Consider the following 20,346-nt stretch of genomic DNA (forward strand, 5'->3'; position numbering starts at 1 on the left):
GGAGAAATCTGAGCTTCCCCCAGAAGGCCTTGTTTAAGGTTTTAAGGTTTTAACAAGCTGGCTTTTTAATTTTTAACTGTGCACTCATTAAAGAGTCCCCTCAATTTTTAGGGCAAGATTTAATTTCTCCAGTTAACTAGTTACAGGCAAGTATGAGATCTGTTCCTTATGTCTTTCTACAATAGAGTCACCTTGGTGTCTTCCAAAAGAGATATTTCTTGGCAACTTTCAACTGAGCCCCTCCCCACCAGTGCCTTTCAACCAGGTGGGTATTTTCTAGGTGTCTTTCAACCAAGCTCCACTCAGTATCTAGACCCTGGGTGGTATGTTCCATTGTCTTTCAACCAGGTCCCCTCCAGTTCTTCAACTGAGAGGGGGTCACTTACCTACTATACCTCACCAAATAAAACTTCAGGATCTCAACCAATATGAGAGATCCGAGGACCAGGAGAGACTTACTCAAATCTGTCCCAAACTCCCAAGGAAGCAGATGGGCACAAGGGGCCTGTGTTGGTACCATAGGTTTGCCTTCTCATAGAGTTCAAGTGGAGGGGAGAAAGCTGCTCTGGATTCCTTTGTGGTTGCCAAAACTGTCAACTAAAAAAATACACTCAACTTAAAAGTGGGAGTTAGGTTTTATTTGGTGGGAATGTTAGGACTCGAGCCCAGGGGACAGTATCTCTGGTGACCCTGAGAAAGCTGACTCCAAGGAGGTAGGGGAGGAGCCAAGCTATATACAAGTTTGCAGCAAGGGGCAGGTAATCTGAATATGAAAAGATTACTGTTGCTTAAGAGAATACTAAATCTTTCACATGAAGAGATTTAGCGATCTTCAATGTATGGGAAGATGCAAGAATTCAGCCTTGTTTGAAATCATTTCTTTCACATGTATCTAACTATCTGGGACCAATCCTGCTTTGCTATTGTTCACATATGAATTTCTTGTGTACCATAAGAGATGGTAAATGTGGCAGATGGCCACCTCTCATATCCTCCAGCTCCTCAGCACTTACCAAAGAGGAAGTAGCTGCTGGCTTCCAAATAGCTGGCTTTGTTTCACCTGGGCTCAGAAATTTGCATCTGGGAAGGCTTGTTTACTAGAAGACCATAGAGCAGAAAATATTTCATTTCACAATACCATCATTATCAGTCACTGTCAGTTCCTCCATATCTCCAAATTTCTCCTATCCCCAGCATCCCCATCCCATTAAAAGTCATCCCCATAACAGTTCTGATCTGTCTATTTCTAGTTTTCCAATTGCCTTGACCATGATGAATAGCTCTCTAGTGGCCTGTGGTATCTGTCACCCAGCAATCTCTCAATACGTATTTGTGGAATACAATAATTTTGAAACTTGCCTTAAAAGAACACCGTAGGGACTGATGTTACTACTATGAAAAACCTTCCAGAGGGCATGTCACTACAGTTCACTCTAGCTTCCTGGGCCTCCTTTTACAACTTAACAGGCATCACTCAGAATCTGATCCATAGCCTAATCGACAACACAACCCAAACCACAACAAATTGACAGAACTTCAGTTCAGTTCAGTTCAGTTGCTCAGTAGTGTCTGATTCTGTGACCCCATGAACCGCAGCACGCCAGGCCTCCCTGTCCATCACCAACTCCCAGAGTTTACCCAAACTCATGTCCATCTAGTCAGTGGACCATCTCATCCTCTGTCGTCCCCTTCTCCTCCTGCCCTCACTCCTTCCTGGCATCAGGGTCTTTTCAAATGAGTCAGCTCTTCACATGAGGTGGCCAAAGTATTGGAATTTCAGCTTTAGCATCAGTCCTTCCAATGAACACTCAGGACTGATCTCCTCTGGATGGACTGGTTGGATCTCCTTGCAGTCCAAGGGGCTCTCAAGAGTCTTCTCCAACACCACAGTTCAAAAGCATCAATTCTTCAGCAAAACTTAATTTGACTCAATTTTCAACACATTTTATTTATAAAAATGTTAGAAATCGAACATTTTAATAAAATTTTTTTTTTTTTTTTTTTTAGCCTAAGTCAGGCAACATAGGTCCAAGAATGGAATATAGTCACATTCAGACCATTTATAACTCCTGACTATCCTTGGAAATTAAACCTTATGTTACTATCTTTCTCTAGGTTCCTAGGATATTACATTCCAATTGATTGCTGGAGCAGCCTCCCAAATCTATTCACAAAAGGTCACATTCATGTCCAAAATCATGTATTTTCAGATAGAAAAGTAAACAACATACAACTCTCCATCATTCCTATTTTGATAGTATGACTTGCCACATCATGTCTCAGGAGAGATGAATACAACATTTATGACACTGACTTCTGTTTATTTGGGCAAATTCATGACAGGAGCAAATTCTTCCTACTAACTCCTGATGCAAAGACATGACTGAGTGACTAAGCATATTGCTCAATAAATATACTCAAATATCTATTAACCACAAAGCTTAAGAAAGCAACAGCTGAATGTCATTGCCACATAATGTCTGACTCTTTGTCCTATAATATCTCCCCAAATAAATTAAGTGTTGAAGAACTTTCTAAATTTCTTAATATACCATGGTCATGTTTGCCTAGTTTTTTGGGGTTTTTTGTTTGTTTGTTTGTTTCTGAGCCAATAGGTCCATGTTTTCTGGCTCTTGAATTTAAATCTGTGTGCAAGCCCCCATACAGCAAGGGAAGAAAAATTTTTTTTAGAGAGGAAAAGGATATTGGGAGGGTTATAGCAAAAAGAGTCCATGGCTTCAGCTGAGTCCTTGTGAAGAAAGAAGAGTCTTTCTTTTCCCTTTTGGACTCTCATATCACTACAACATGTGAGAGCTCCCCTGTTTCATCTCCTACCTGTGTGTATGCTAAATCACTTCAGTCATGTCTGACTCTTTGTGACCCTGTGGACTGTAGCTCACCAGGCTCCTCTGTCCAAGGATTCTCCAGGCAAGAATACTGGAGTGGGTTGCCATGCCCTCCTGCAGGGGTATCTTCTTGACCCAGGGATGGAACCTGTATCTCATGTCTCCTGCATGTGGGTTCTTTACCACTAGTGCCACCTGGGAAGCCCAAAACCTGGTTTCTTAACTCTATTTAATTGAAGCACTATTCTTCTTTTTTTTTTTTTTAACAATACAAAACCTTCATTCCTATACGGCAACAATCATAGAAGTAATGGTTACTGCCTCTTTGGGAGACAAATGGCCCTCCAGTTTGTCCCAGAGGAATCTGGCAGACTTATCCCATTTGTAATTTGTTTAGTTTCTATACACTCTGAGTTTACAACTTCTGGGATTAAAAATATGATTGTCTCAGCTTACCTAAATATTACTGGTGTAATACATATTATTTCCAAATTAAACAATGCAAAAAGTTTAATTTCCAGAACTTTAATCTTCTTTTATAAATTAGTTTAAAGTCTGTATATCAATCAATTAGTTAATGCATGTGAAATTGATACTCCATGACTGTGTCTCCTAGCTTGACATATCACATCACATATTGATCATTTGATGAGTCTGTAAGGGGCATACTCATTGCATACTTATTGTCAACAGCAATTTACAAAAGCATAACACGGCGCTTAAGATTTTAAATTATACGTAAACCACCTTCTTTGTATATTAATTGTTACAATCAATCTGATATGTAACAATATTTAAAATAAATAGTTTGCTATAATCTCCCTACAGAAAATTTAATTGCTGTGAAATTTAAAAAATTAAATCAGGTTTTATATAAAGAAATAAAGTCTAATCTTATATTTAGATATTTTATTGAAGTATAGATGACTTACAATACTATATTAGTTTCAGCTGTACAGCACAGGTGATTTAACATTTTCATACATTACAAAATAATCTCCATGATACGACTAGTTACAACCTGTCACAACACACAGCTATTACAATGTTATAGACTATATTCTCTATGCTGCACATTTCATCCCTGTGACTCATTTATCTTATAGCTAGAAGTTTGTGCCCCTTAATCCCCTTCAAGTATTTCATTCATCCCCCGCTACTGGCAACTATCTGTTTTCTTTATCAGTGGGTCTTTTTATGTTTGTTATTTTTTGGCCATTTACTTGTTTTTTTACGATTCCACAAGGAAGAGAAATCATATGGTATTTACTTTCTCTGACTACTGTAAGACACCCTAGCTATCTATTTTTCAAAAATGTCAAGATTTCATTATTTTTTATAGGTGAGAGTAATATTCCATGTGTGAGTGTGTGTTTGTGTGTGTATGTGTGTGTGTGTGAATTGTGTGTGTATCCCAGAATAACAGGCAAGTTTGGCCTTGTAGTACAAAATGAAGCTAGGCAAAGTTTAAGAGAATTTTGTCAAGAAAACATGCTACAATCTAGCAAGCACCATTTTCAAAACAACCCAAGAGACTATTCTACACATGGACATCACCAGATGGCCAATACCAAAATCAGAATGATTATGTTCTTTGCATCCAAAGATGGAGAAACTCTATACAGTCAGTAAAACCAAGACCTGAAGCTGACTGTGGCACAGACCATGGCCCTTTATTTCAAAATTCAGGCTTAAATTGAAGAAAGTATTGAAAACCATTAGGCCATTCAGATATGACCTAAGTCAAATCCCTTACGATTACACAGTGGTGTTGATGAATAGAATCAAGGGATTAGATATGGTAGAAAGAGGGCCTGAAGAGCTATGGATGGAGGTTTGCAGCATTGTACAGAGGCAGTGGCAAAACCATCCCAAAGAAAAAGAAATGCAAGAAAGCAAAGTGGTAGTCTAAAGAAACCTTACAAGTAGCTGAGAAGAGAAGTGAAAGGCAAAGGAGAAAGGGAAAGATACACCCAACTGAACGTAGAGTTCCAGAGAATAACATGGAGAGATAAGAAGGTCTTCTTAGATGAACAATGCCAAGAATTAAAGGAAAATAATAGAATAGGAAAGACTAGCAATCTATCTCTTCAAGAAAATTGGAGATATGGAGGGAACATTTCATGCAAGGATAGACATGATAAAGGAGAGAAACAGTATGGACAGAAGCATAAAAGATTAGGAAGAGGTGGCAAAAATACACAGAAGAACTATACAAAAAAGATCTTAATGACCTGGATAACCATGATGGTGTGGTCACTCAACTAGAGCCAGATATCCTGGAGTGTTAAGTCAACTAGGCTTTAGGAAGCATTACTTTGAACAAAGCTAGTAGAGGTGATGGAATTTCAAATGCACTATTTCAAATCCTAAAAGACGGTGTTGTTAAAGTGTTGCACTCAATACATCAGCAAATTTGAAAACTCAGCAATGGCCACAGGACTTGAAAAGATCAGTTTTCATTCCAAACACAAAGAAAGGCAATGCCAGTAAATGTTTAGACTACCATACGCTTGTGCTCATTTCACATGCTAGCAAGTTTAGCATGAACTGAGAACTTACAGACATATAGGTAGGTTTAAAAAAGGCAGAGGAACCAGAGATCAAATTGTCAACATTCATTGGATCATGGAATCCAATGACGGGCTTCCCTGGTGGCTTAGATGGTAAAGAATTCCCCTGCAATGCAGGAGACCCGGGTTCAATCCCTGGGTTGGAAAGATACCCTGGAGAAGGGAACAGCTACCCAATCCAGTATTCTTGCTTGGAGAATTCCATGACAGAGGAGCCTGGTTGGCTACAGTTCATGGGGTTGCAAAGTGTCGGACATGACTGAGTAACTTTCACTTCACTTATTGGATCATGGAAAAAATCAAGGGAATTCCAGAAAAATATCTACTGCTTTAGTAGATAAAGCCTTTCACTATGTGGATCACAACAAACTGTGAAAAATTCTCAAAGAGATTACAGTACTAGACTACCTTACCTGTCTCCTGAGAAAACTGTATGCAGTACAAGAAGCAGCAGTTAGAACTGGGTATGGAACAATCGACTGGTTCAAAATTGGGAAAGGAGTATGACACCCTGCTTATATTGGCACCCTGCTTATCTAACTTCTATTCAGAATACATCATGTGAAATGCTGTGCTGCATGTATTACAAGCTGGAATTAAGATTGCTGGGAGAAATATCAACAACCTCAGATATGAAGATGGTACCATTCCAATGACAGAAGTAAAGAGGAACTAAAAAAAAAAAAAAAAAAAAAACACCTCTTGATGAGGGTAAAAGAGAAGAGTGGGAAGCTAGCTTCAAACTCAACATTAAAAAACTAAGATTATGGCATCTGGTTCCATCACTTCATGCCAAATAGAAGGGGGGAAATTGGAAGTGGTGACAGATTTTACTTTCTTGAACTCCAATATCACTGCGGACAGTGACTGAAGCCATGAAATTAAAAGATGCTTGCTCCTTGGAAGAAAAGCTATGGCAAACCTAGACAGCATATTAAAAAGCAGAGGCATGACTGTGCCAACAAAGGCACACATAGTCAAAGCTATGATTTTTCCAGGAGTCATGTATCGATGTGAGGGTTGGACTGTAAAGAAGGCTGAGTACCGAGGAACTGATGCTTTTGAACTGTGGTGCTGGTGAAGACTCGTGAGAGTCTCTTGGACAGTAAGGAGATCAAACAAGTCAGTTTTAAAGGAAATCAACCCTGAATATTCATTGAAAGGACTGATGCTGAAGCTGAAGTTCCAATACCTTGGCTATCTGATGCACTCATGGAAAAGACCCTGATGCTGGGAAAGATTGAGGGCAAAAGGAGAAGGGAGTGGCAGAGGATGAGATGATTTGATAACATCACCAACTCAGTGGATATAAATTTGAGCAAACTCTGGGAGATAGGCGAGGAAAGAAAAGCCTGGCATGTCCATAGGGTCTCAAAGAATTGGACATGACTTAGTGACTAGATAACAACTATCTCTATTTCTATATCATCTATATATCTATATCTACATATGCACATGAGCTAAGTCGCTTGAGTCATGTTTGACTCTTTGTGACCCTATGGACCATAGCCCACCAAGCTCCTCTGTCTATGGGAGTCTCCAGGCGAGAACACTGGAATGAATAGCTAGTCCCTTCTCCAGGGGATCTTCCTGAGCGAGGAATTGAACCCAGGACAATATATATACGTATTTGTCCATTCATCTCTGGATGGACTTCTGGGTGACTCCTTTGTTTTGGCTATTGCTAATAGTGTTGTAATGTACATATCTTTTCAAATTAGTGTTTTTTCCTTCAGATGACACTCAGAAATATAATTACTAGATAGTACAGTAATTCTATTTAACTTTCTGAGAAACTTCCATACTGTTTTCCATAGTGATTTCACAAATTTACATTCCCATCAACAGTGCATGAGGGTCCCTTTTCTCCACATCCTTGCCAACACTTGTTATTTGTTGTTTTCTGATAATATCCATTCTGACAGGTGTGAGTTGATATTTCATTGTGATTTTGATGTTCATTTCCTAGGTGATTACTGATGTGGAGCATCTTTTTATATATCTATTGATCATCTGTATGTTTTCTTTAAAAATATCTATTCAAGTCATTTGCCCACTTTTAATTATTTTCTTTTTTGTTGTTGAGTTGTATAAGCCCTTTGTATATTTTAGATATCAATCTTTTCAGATTTATCTTTGGCAAATGTATTTTCCCATCCAATAGGCTGTCCATTTGTTTTGTTAAAGGTTTCTTGCAACATGCAAAAGGTTTTTATTTTGATATAATCCCATTTATTTACTTTTTCTTTTGTTGCCCTGGGCCCAAGGATATTCAAATAAATACTACTCAGATCAATGTCAGAGCATACTCTTCTGTTTTCTTCTAGGACTTCTCTGGTTTCAGGCCTTATATTTAAGTCTTAGTTCCATGCTATTTATTTTTGTATATTGCATGAGAAGTTGCTCTAGTTTGATTCTGTGGCACCTACCAGTCCTGTTTTTTCAAACCATGTATTAAACAGATTGTCTTTTCTGCGTTCCATAGTTTTGTCTCTTTTGAAGTGGATTAGTTGACCAAGTAAGTGTGGTTTTGTTTCTGGACTGTATCCTATTCCATTGATCTATGTGTCTGTTTTTGTGCCAGTGTCATATTGTTTTGATTACTATGGCTTTGTAATATGCTTTTAAATCATAGGAGTATGATACTTACAGCTTTGTTCTTTTTTTTTTTTTTTTTTTCAAGATTGTTTTGGCTATCTGGAAAATTTCAGAATTACTTTTTTTTAAGTTCTCATGTTTTGATAAGAATTGCATTAAATCTATGGATTTTGGGGGGAGTCTGGTCATTTTAACAATGTTAATTCTTCCAATCCATGTTCACAGTTTCTTTCTATTTGTTTTTGTTGTCATCAATTTCTTTCATCAATAAACCACAGTTTTCAAGATATAAGTCTTTTACCTCTTTGGTTAGATTTATTCCTACAGGTCTTTTTGATGCAGTTGTAAATAGGATTGTTTTCTTAATCTGTCTTTCTGAGAGTTTGTTATTAGTGGATAGAAATGCAACAGGACCCATAGAATTCAAAGTTGTGTTGCTGAAGGGTCTATTGTATTTGCTTTATGAATTATATATTCTTATGTTGGGTACATATATGTTTATCTTCTTGTTGCATCAATTCCTTAATCATTATGAAAGGATGTCTCTTCTTTGTCTCTTGTTACATGCTTTGTTTTAAAGTCTATTTTGCCTGATATTTGTATGGTTATCCCAGCTTTTTTTTCACTTGCATTTATATAGAAAACATTTTTCCATCCCCTTACTTTCAGTCTGTGTGTGACTTTAGATCTGATGTGAGTCTTCTTGTAGGCAGGATATAATCAGTCTTGTGTTTTTATTTTGCTTTTTTTTAAATCCATTTAGCTACTCTATTCCAGTTGATTGGAATATTAATCCATTCATATTTAAAGTAAGTTTTGCTAGGTATGTACTTATTGACATTTTGTTGTTTTCTGCTTGTTTTTGTAATGACTTTTTTGTTCCTTCTTTTTTTGCTCTATTCCCTTATGATTTGATGTGTTATGTTTGAATTTCTTTCTCTTTTGTGTGTGTACCTATTGCACGTTTTTGGCTTGTGGTTATCAATATATATAAAGTTGATGATCCCTTTAAGTGAGATGCTTTCTAACCACCCTGCATTTTTACTGTTCCCCCATGTTTGTTGTTTTTTATGACATATTTTACATATTTTTCTTTTACATATCTCTTAACTGCTTATTGTGAATATAGATGATTTTATTGCTTATGCCCTTTAACCTTCTTCCTAGCTTTACAAATGGTTTCTGCTCTTGGTGAAGTGACCTAATGTAGGAAACCTATGGGCTCAGCAGCACACTCCCCTCTGGTCGCTAGAGTTATATCTTCTATGGTTCCCCCCTCTGTGAGCCATGTGGGCTCTCCTGTTAAGGCATGGCAAACTACTGTGGGCATGCTGGTAGACAAGGTTGGCCCCTAGACTTGTTGGCTGACATTGTCTGTAACATGTAGTGGTTGCCAACTGGTGGGCAAGGTTGGTTCCTGGTGGTGTTAGCCATGTGACCTAGTGTGTTCCAGGGCTGATCTTGGCACACTGGTGGGTCAACCTGGATCGTGGGATAGCTCCAGGTACCCAACAGTGGCTACCTAGAGCTGGTGTTGGCCTACTGGTGACTGTGGTCATCTTTAGATTTAATTTAACCCTGTAATTCCTCATTATTTGCTATTTATATTCCAGAATTTTTTAAAATGTATTCATTCAATACATTTGCTTTATGCAAGATGCTCTTCTAAGTGCTTTGATAAAGAATTTAAAAGTTATCACTAATTTTTTTTGTTTTATTGAGATAGGATTGAAATATAATAATCACTGTTTTCTTAAAAAAACAAAAAGCAGCAGTTTTTCAAGTCAAACTCCTAACACACTAATATGCATAGCAAAATATTTTGACATAAAATCTGGGATTTTCATTGTAGGAAAGCTTTTGGTAATGGATTTAACTTTTTAAAATAGATGTGAGTTTATAAATATTAATATCTTGTAAGTATTATAATAATGTACACTTTTTATTCCTAGTTATTTTGATATTTTTATTGTCTTTCTTTTCTTGACACATCTTGCTAATTTTATTAATCTTTTCAAAACCCATTTTTGTTTTACTGGTATTCTGTATTGTGTATTTGCTTTCCATTTCATTCATACTTACTCTTGTCTTTATTATTTCTTTTCATGTACATTCCCTTGATATAATTTTCTATTCCTTTTTTTATTTTTTAGCTTATTGAGTTGGAAGATTATGTCCCTACCTTTCAGCCTTCCCCTTTTCTAATATATACATTAAAAATATAAATTTCCCACTAAGCACATTCTTTTGGGGTACAAATTTTGATACAGCATATTTTGTTACCATTAGGTTAAACTATTTTTATTTGCCTTTTTATTGGCTAGTTTCCTGATAGTTGAGATGAGCTTCTCCTCTTGTTAATGATTTCTAGTTTAATTGTGGCCAAACCACATACTCAAACTTTTGAAATTTCTGGTGGTTAGTAAACATTCCAAAGGCAATTAAGAAAATGTAAAGTATATCATTGTTGGGGAAATGTATTATCTATGTGAATTAGGATTCAAATTCTATGAAATCTATCATATTCTACCATTAATTTATAGAAATTCTACTTTTATTTTATTCTAATTAAAACTGAGGCAAGTCTTTTTATAGTCAGTAAACTCACATGTTTTAACATTCAGAAAGAATCATATCATTCATCAATCACATAAGTAATTGGTCTACCTTTCCAATTTTCGTATTCAAACTATATTCTAGTTAGAGATTAACAAGGAGTAAGTTTTTATTTATTTAAATCAACTCTTTTAATCTATAATTTGCCTATAATATAATTCAAACATTTTAAATGAGATTTTAATAAGTTTTAGAACATTTCTATCACCACCATTTCCTTTTGTCCTTTTCTAATCAATATCCACCCACCCCTACCTGGAGCCCCAGGTAGCCATTGATTTTCTGTCACTAGCATTATATTTCTCTTTATTAGGATGTCATAGAAATGGAATAATATAGGAATAATTATATAGGAATAATATAGGAATAAAAATAATATAGGAATAATAATAAAAAATATACCCTTTTGTGTCTGGTTTCTTTTGCTCAGTGTGTTTTTCAGATTTATCTATATTGCTTTGTGTATTTCTTCTTCATTAATTTTTATTGCTGAGTTAGTAGGTTTTTTAAAAATCTATTTCTCAACTTCCCTTGGCTTCAAATCTCACTGCATAAAGCTTTAAATCTCATATAAAGTTTAAAGGTTGTGTTTTATCTTCTTCATAACATGCTAATCTTAGTATCATATTATCAGATTAATTCTGAGCACAAAAACCCACAACTGTTTAATCAAGATCTTCAAGTTGCTAGAATTCAGTCTGAATTTCTGTCTGAATTAAAGCAACTATTGTTTTCACTTTGATACCCCAGAATTTCTATTATTTTATAAAATCCTACAGAAATGTTACATACAGAGAATGCACAACTAGTCATTTATATTTGCTAACATTCCTTAATCCAATGGACAAGAGTGGTTTTTTTAGCACTGATTTTTCCATATATATGTGTGTGTGTGTGTGTGTATTGTATATATATGTCACTGCTAAGTCACTTCAGTCGTGTCTGACTCTGTGTGACCCCATAGACGGCAGCCCACCAGGCTCCCTGGGATTCTCCAGGCAAGAACACTGGAGTGGGTTGCCATTTCCTTCTCCAATGCATGAAAGTGAAAAGTGAAAGTGAAGTCACTCAGTCGTGTCCAACTCTTAGTGACCGCATTGACTGCAGCCTACCTGCCTCCTCCGTCCACGGGATTTTCCAGGCAAGAGTATTGGAGTGGGGTGCCATTTCCTTCTCCATATATATATATATATATATATATATATATATACACACACACATATAAATTTATATAGGTATGTGTGTATGCATGTATGTATATAAATCGTATATCAGGTGAGCCATACTCTAGTGTTCCAAGTATATGAAGCAAAGCTGATATGATCACGTTTGCACTTATGTGGGAAGAATTGCTGGAAGATTATACATCAAGCAATTTTCAATGTTGACATTCAGAGACTGAAATTGTGGTAAGGAATTTGAAGAAATTTTTCTGTTAGTAAAATTGTGTGTTGCCTGAACTTTTACTCCAAATGTGTTTTCTTTTGGGAATTTTAAAAAACTTAAATCATTTTACTTAGGTAAATTTAAAGATTTGACTTAAACAAGAAAATGAAAATTATCCATAAACACTTAAAACCACTCATTTACATGTGCAGATGGATGTCTTGTACACCATTGTATCATATTGGTATAAGAACAGTGCCCAAGAAATAATGAGAACTTAGCAGATATATAGTAAATGAATGAATGAATGGATGGATACTATTATAGAACTGAAGACTCAATGTCAATATGATTTTACTTTTCTAAATTGATATTGTATGATTTTTACTGCAGAAACATTCTGAAAGCATTTTTGATTGGTTTTATCATATCCCATTACATAGAAATAACAGTTTTGTCAACAATATTTAGTTGAATTCTGTTTTTTTATCCAGTTTACCAACCTAGATCTTTTGACTGGGGCATTTCATTCATTACATTTAAAGTAATTATAGATAAAGATGACTTACTATTGTTATATTGTTGTTTCCTTGATATCACAGCTTTCGTGTCCCTCAGTTTATCATTGCTGCCTTCCTCTGTGTTTAGTCGATTTTTTTGTAGTGATATGTTTTGATTTTCATTTCCTTTTGTGTATATTCTGTAGATAATTTATTTATGGTTATCATAGAGATTGTATATAACATTCTAAATTATAACAATTTATTTTAAACTAATAGCAACTTAACTTTATTCACATGCAAAACCCTACTCTCTTCCAGTTCCCTTACACCTTCCTATATTATGTTACTGATTTCACAAAAAACATCTTTACATACTGTGCACCCATTAACATAGTTTATAATTATTTTTTATGCTTTTGTGTTTTACATATGGTGAAAGAATAAAAGGTGAAGCTATGAACCAAAATTATAACAATACTTCTTTTATATTTGTCTGTATATCTATCTCTATTAAATAATTTTATATTTTTGTATTTAAGTTACTCTCTAAAGTTCTTTCATCTCAACTTAAACTCCTCTTAGCATTACTTATAGGGAAAGTCTAGGGGTAATGAAGTTTAGGGTTGGTTGGATGGCCTCACCAATTCAATGGACATGAACTTGGGCAAACTCTGGGAAATAGTAAAGGACAGGGAGGCCTAGCACCCTGCAGTCCATGGGGTCACAAAGAGTTGGACATAACTTAGTGACTAAACAGAAACAACAAATTTTATTGAGCACATACTATGCGCCAGGCACTTTTCCTTCTAAAATAATTAAATAAACTTTACTATATTCTGGGTAGTATTATTCTACCCTTTCCATAGAAGAGAAAACTGAGGCACAGAAAGTAACCTGCTGTCCATGTGGAAAAAAGGCAGACACACGGGAGAATAAAATTTTAAGTCTTCAGTAAGTGACATGAAGGTTATTCGTGGTTTTATGTGATTTAAGAGGAGAGGGTTACAGCAGACCAGGAGTTGGCTGGATCACACGTCCCCCAAACTTCTCTTGGCTCTATAAAGGTTTTAACATGGGATCTCGGACCTTGAGCTACACTCACAGGAACATGACTGTGCTAGTAGACTGACCAAATGAGTGCCCTTTCCTTTGAAGCAGGACCTAACATGTGGCTTATGATCTTAACCAGGAGGGCAAGAGAAGTCCAAACCCAGCCCTGTGGTGGGTAAATGATCAAGGCGATGAAGTGAAGTGGAGCTTCAGGGAGATGACAGACTTAACCTGTCGCACAGCCAACGTCTTCACACAGGCCTGCGGCCTTCAGACGGGAGACCGTCTAGCCTTGATTTTGCCTCGAGTGCCTGAGTGGTGGCTTGCGTCTGTGGGCTGCATCCGAACAGGTTAGTGACCAAAGAGACCTTAGGATGGGCCTAGAGCTAATTGGTCCTGAAATTAGGTGCTTTCTCTTCCCCTAATTTTTTTTCTTCTTAATAGTCTTTCCTTCTGTCAAAGTCCTTTAAATACTAGTTTACTCCTTCTCATTCACTCTTTCCCTTATACTCACACTTATCAAGCACAATGAGATAATTCTCCCTTCCTCTCTCCCTCTCCCTCTCTCTCTCTCTCTCTCTCACACACACACACACACACACACTTTCTCCGACACAGTCTCAGACATTCTTACTTCTTTATAAGATTCATCAGTTATTAACATTTTGCCATATTGTATCCTCTCTCTCCCAGGGAGTCATTTAAAAATCAGTTGTAGACACTGTGACACCCATAAACACCAGATAAATACTGAAATATGTATCTGCTAAGATTCATGACATTTCTTTCATATAACTGCATAAGAAATCTCACTCTGATTCAATATAGTTACCTGATGTACATCCAGAGTCAAAATTCCTCAAACATCCCAATAATGTCCTTTATAGAATTATTTTTGTGCTTAAATCAAAAACCCAGGATTTCCCCTGGCAATCCAATGGTTAAGATCCCATGCTTCCAATGCAGGGGGTCACAGCTTCTAGGAACCAAGATCCCACGGGCCACACTGCACAACCTACTGTTTGGTGTTTTTTTTTTTTAAACAACTGTATAAAATCCAATTGAGGATCATGTGTTGCATTTAGTTGTTGTATCTCCGCAGTCTTCTTTAATATAAAATGTTTCTCTACATTCTATATTGTCTATGTGACAATGCAATGACAGTTTTGAAATGCCTAAGCCAGTGTTGCAGAATATCCCTCAAAATTTGTATTTCTGTCTCCTTCTTTATGATTATATTCAGGATGAACATTCTTAGCACAAGTACTAGAAGGACTTGTGCCTTTCTTGGTGCACCACATTGGGGATACACACAGTTGGTTTGTCCTAACATCAATGACACTGTTTTATCACTTTTAAAAGGTAGTATCCACCTTTGTAAAGGTGCATTTTCCCTTTGTAGTTAGTAAGTAATCTGTCATGTAATATTATGGGACTGTGTGAATATCCTTTCCCAAGCTGTCTTTCACTTTATGACTTGAAAATTCATTGATGAGTCTTGACTGAATTAAATATTTCAACGGTGGTTTTATATTAGGTATTTCTATTTATATCATACCCTTCACACTTATTAGCTGGCATTCTTCTGTAGAGATTTTCCTTTCCCTTTAATGCTTGTCTATGCATTGACCTACATAAACAGTACGAGACTCATGGATTCTTTTTTGAATCAACTTCAGTTCTGTCATGCATGTTCATACAGTAATTCATGTTCTTGTTCATATATTCTCTCTCATATTTCCTCACAAACAGTTGTTTAACCTATCAAGATCAAGAATTAACAGCAATGGCTGAGTGAGTATGGAGATGCCATGCCTCTGTATCGTTAAGAGATGTTCCATGATTTATATCTAATCCTGTTCACACTCTACACACTGTTCCTTGAACCTAGGGTAGGCAAGGCACGAGCTGAGGCTGGAAGGAGACTCGCGGAGTCAGAGGAACTGCAGAAACATTTATTCTCTCCTGGCTGACGCAGCAGCCATAGCACAACCTAACACAACACAACCTCTCTCCTGCCTGGCACAAGCAGCTGTAGCAGCAGACACGCTATTTTCTCTCCTCTCATGGCTGACCCAGCTGGATCTGATCCAGCAGGAATGCTGCTGCTTTTTAAGCTGAACTCCTATCTGCGTGCAGCACTGAACCCCCTGACCAAGCGGGAACCTCGTGACGCGCATGCGCCGTGAAATAAATGCACTCAGCTGCTACGCAGTTATTATTCACAAAGCGTGGGGCGAGAGAGCCTGAGCACACCGTCTTGGCTAATTTGTTCTCTCCCCGCACATGAGAGATCCAAGATACGAGTTGAGGCCTCTGGGATAAAAAGAATGAAAGAAGAGTAGACGTAAAGGATGAAAATTTTAAGAAGATGCATAGTACATGAAAACAGTTCTGAGTCAGGAGTAGCCTAGATGGAGAATGGTCATTTTGAAATAGAGAATAGAGTTGTGTGAGAGAAAGGTGAAGAGTATGCAGTGCTCACTCCAGTGTCAGGATGACGAGAAGAGGGTTTTCCTGGAGAGAGGGCACAGGTGTTAGCAAAACCTGTGCTTTGGGAAGGACACAATTAGAAGAATTTAGACACAATTTAGAAGAATTGTGAAGGAGAAAAAGTCAGTGCACTGTGGAACATAAACAGGCTAGTAATACGGAAGGTGAGTAGTAGGAAGACTCAGAAAAGGTCACCTAGTGGGAAAATTAGAATCCAATAGAAGCACACAAAACTTGAATTAATTGTTGTTGATGGGAGAAGGAAGGGAGGAAAGTTGAAAAGACAGTGTGGTTAACTTAGGGTATGAGGAGCAAAGGAAACAGAAGAAATTCAAGGTGACACAAGAGATGGATAGACAAGGAAGTGAGAGGAGAAAAAATGGGGGCAGAGATGCAGCAGCAGGGACACTGTCCTACTTGTATCTTTCCCAGATCCCATGGATAGTTGTGTAAAGAAGGACTCTACTGGCTAGATCCATCCACAGTAGAAAAGTTTAGGGTAGGCTTTTCAAATTTTTAATGTGCATAGAAATCACTTGGAGATCTTGTTAGAATGCAGATTGAGTTTGTAAGTTTGGGGTGGGGGGTCAGATTCTGTGTCCTAGGTGGTACTGATGCTCTGGACCGTACTTTGCATAACAGAGGCTAGCGGATTTCTATGCAGATAAACCAGGGCTGAAGCCCATGGTTGTGGAGCTGTGAAAGCGAAAGAAAAACAAGCAGTTTCCTTCTCATACCTAGGGGTCATCTACATGCCAGGGACCACCCAGATGAAGGCCAAGGACATTCTCTACCGACTACAAGTGTCTGAAGCCAAAGCCATCGTGACCACAGATACCCTTGCCCCAGAGGTGGATTCTGTGGCACCTGAGTGTCCTTCTCTGAAAACCAAGCTCCTGGTGTCTGACCACAGCCGTGAAGGGTGGCTGGACTTCCGATCGCTGATTAAGTGAGTTTCTGTTCTGACAAGTGTACTTTCTGAAGAATGGCAGAAGGCCACTCACTCCCAAGTGCTGGGAGAGAATCAGCCAGTGGGAGGAAACTCACCAGGTCTGAGCTTCTCTCTCCAGATATGTCACTGATTTGCTAAGCAGTCCTCAGTTAGGTCATTTTCCTCTCTTAGCTGCAAGTGTTTTTATCTATAAAATAGGGAAATTGAGCTTCTATGCCTCTCTCACTAATATATATATATACTAATAATATATACCCTTGTGCAAAGAGATACGTAGAGTCAGAGGGTTATTGTATTTCATTTTCCTTATAGGTGGAGAATCTGAAACATTATTTTTATATAAAAATTAACATTTACAGGAGTTGAATGAAAAGTTAAGATGAATTTTTAAGGTGAAACTTGAGACAGTGAAGAATGAGGCTGTGGCTGACAGGCAGCTTTGGGAGCACTTTCCATCTCTTAGGGTAGGTGCCAAGAGGGACACCTTGAAGGAAAAGTCAGGGAAGTGTTGGAGGTAACAAAGACTCCCTCAAAACTGATTCTGCAAGCCTTCAGGCATTTTTCATATCACACACAAATCATGCTGGATTTGTTTTCTTAAAGTAACTCCACAGTTTTTGAAGTTCTTTACTTCAACCACAAAAGGCAAATATACTAGTGAAATCACATCTTATGCTAGATTACGAAGAAAATTGAATGAAAATCGCTTAAACAGAGAATATTCATTTGAACTCCCCTAAATTGCCCAAAGTCAGTATGGTATCATTCTCCACAACAGCCAGTGCTTCCCCCAGCACTGGGATTACTTGCAGTCTCTCTGATTGAATACTTGCAAGGAAACTTTCATTTACCATCAAAATAGGCTCAAGAAAGAGACCCTCAGTCTAGGAGAAGCTCCCACATATCAAAGCAGCGATATGTGGGATATGAAGGAACCTGGTAGCTCAGCTAGTAAAGAATTCACCTGCAATGCAGGAGACCCCAGTTTGCTTCCTGGGTCAGAAAGGTCCCCTGGAGGAGGACATGGCAACCCACTCCAGTGTTCTTGCCTGGAGAATCCCCATGGACAGAGGAGCCTGGCGGGCTACAGTCCATGGGGTTGTAAAGAGTCGGACATGACTGGGCGACTAAACACAGCACAGATTCTGCCTACCTTAAACCTAGCCCTAACCCCAACCGCCTCAAACTCATGCCAGGGCATATATATGTATCACTTCCATTCTCCCTAGCTTTTTCTTCCCCACCCCTCAACACCAAGTTTATGAGGTTAAATTCCTATAAAGGTAGTCTGTGGGGCTTTTCAGGTGGCTCAGTGGTAAAGAAATCACCTGCAAAGTAGGGGATGTGGGTTAGATTTCTAGGTCAGGACGATCCCTTGGAGAAGGAAGTGGCATCCGACTTCAATATTCTTGCCTGAGAAATCCCATGGACAGAGGAGCCTGGTGGACTGTAGTCCATGGGGTCACAATAATTAGACATGACTGAGCACACATGGGACTTAGCGACTAAACAACAACAAAGCTAGTCTGTGTAAAAAACAAGGTTAGCAATTTGACTAAGAGCACAGTGTATGGGTCAGACTGAGTTTGAACCCTGGCTCTGCAACTTGCTGGCTATGCGTCTTTAGGTAAGTTACATAATCACTCTGAGCCTCCTTTTCCTCATCTGCAAAAGGTGCATAAAAGCATCACTTACCTCTTAGGGTTGTTCTGAATATTGAATGAATTCTTACTTGTAAATCATATAGAGCCTTGTCCAGAATCATAGGAAATACTATTTCAATGTTTGTTAAATTAAGAAATAATCCATCATATTTTCCCCATTTTTTTAAAAGGAAGAAATGTCAGGTCACCTATCTGAGCCTCCCATAAACTTTGTTTGATGCCTAATACTGAGAGTTACAAACCCCATTTTTCTAACTCAAAGCCTCATATTGTTTCTTTTGCTGCCCCAGAGAATGAAAAAGTAAGAAACATGACTTCTTTTGTATTGAATTCCTTTGCAGATCAGCCTCCGCAGATCACATCTGTATTAAGTCAAAGACCCTGGACCCAATGGCCATCTTCTTCACCAGTGGGACCACAGGCTTCCCCAAGATGGCAAAGCACAGCCACGGATTTGCTTTACGATCCTATTTCCCTGCATGGTAGGAAAGAGGGCATCAACTTAGAAGCTGGGCCACAGATATGGGGTGGAGTATGCATGTGTATGTGCTGGGAAAGGAACTCTGGGTGGAATTGACCCCATCCTGTTTATTCTTTTTGCTATCTTTGGTTCAGACCCCTAAGGGTGTGAGTATAGGCTAGGTATAAGTGTTTGCTGACAGAGACCTCTGAATGTCAAAAGAGGAACCTTTGGGTCCTACCTAAGCACCTTCAGAGGAGATGGGTAGAAACAGAAGGCATTCTGAAAACCACACAAATGACAAGCCTCTGTGTCCCTGTCAGTGGCTCCAGGGTTTGGCGGGAAAGATAAAATGCTCCAGCAGTGTGACCTTACGTGACAGATCCTCTCCCTCCTCAACTGCAGACAAACTGGGCATGGAGTTTCCCAATCATGAACTCTTAGGGAAAATAATGTCTGAAACTAAGCCACACTAAGCCACTTCCCTATTGTGGAACAAACATAGAGCTGAAGCTGGGATAACTATTTAATCAATGTTAAACCAAACTCTTCTCCCTCTTCTTCCCCTCTTCCAAATAATAATATTCAGACCAAACCATGTTCTATATATTTTCTAACTTTTCAACCAAACCAGGGGAGGAGAAGGCTTTTTGGAGACAGTTGATATCTGTACTAATGATGAAAACTAAGTAGCAAAACCCTGAGGAATGAGGGTGGAAAGAAGGGGAGGATAGTAGTCACAATAGTATCTGAGGCCAACTGTATTTTGGAGATAGCAGGAAATTGTTGCAGCTGAAGATGTCTGATGTCTTCTGGTGCCTGTCAGACACAGGCTGGATTCTGGCTACCTTGGGGTGCCTATTTGAACCATGGACATCGGGGTCTACAGTCTTTGCTCATCATCTGCCTCAGTTTGACCCTAAGGTCATTATAGAGGTAAGAAGATTAACCTTTCAACATCAACAAACTCCCAGAAGAAAGTCATTTCAAGCTCAAAAGTTGGGCCCAATTGAGAAATATTTTATTTAGCAAAGAAGTCTCTTAACACAACCCTGGCTCTGGGTTTCTTAAAGTGTGAAGCACTAAACCAATTATTGTATCAGAATTACATCAAGATGTAACCTTGAAGAAAACACACATGGCAAACCTTTCCCTAGACCTATGGATCAGACTTTGTGGACTTGGGAACCAGAATATAATTTCTG

General features: G+C 38.1%; 1 protein-coding gene across 1 annotated transcript in view; it reads left to right on the plus strand.

Moving 5' to 3' along the window:
• Positions 1-20,346, plus strand: part of LOC133064035 (acyl-coenzyme A synthetase ACSM1, mitochondrial) — a 61,209-nt gene that overhangs the window by 26,338 nt on the left and 14,525 nt on the right. The window contains exons 2-5 of the mRNA XM_061153978.1: positions 13,712-13,922; positions 16,807-17,014; positions 19,023-19,163; positions 19,918-20,077. Of these exons, the coding sequence (XP_061009961.1) occupies positions 13,712-13,922; positions 16,807-17,014; positions 19,023-19,163; positions 19,918-20,077 (720 nt within the window). The remainder of the gene's footprint in view (positions 1-13,711; positions 13,923-16,806; positions 17,015-19,022; positions 19,164-19,917; positions 20,078-20,346) is intronic.

Source organism: Dama dama, chromosome 10 (assembly GCF_033118175.1).
Source record: "Dama dama isolate Ldn47 chromosome 10, ASM3311817v1, whole genome shotgun sequence".
NCBI lineage: Eukaryota > Metazoa > Chordata > Mammalia > Artiodactyla > Cervidae > Dama > Dama dama.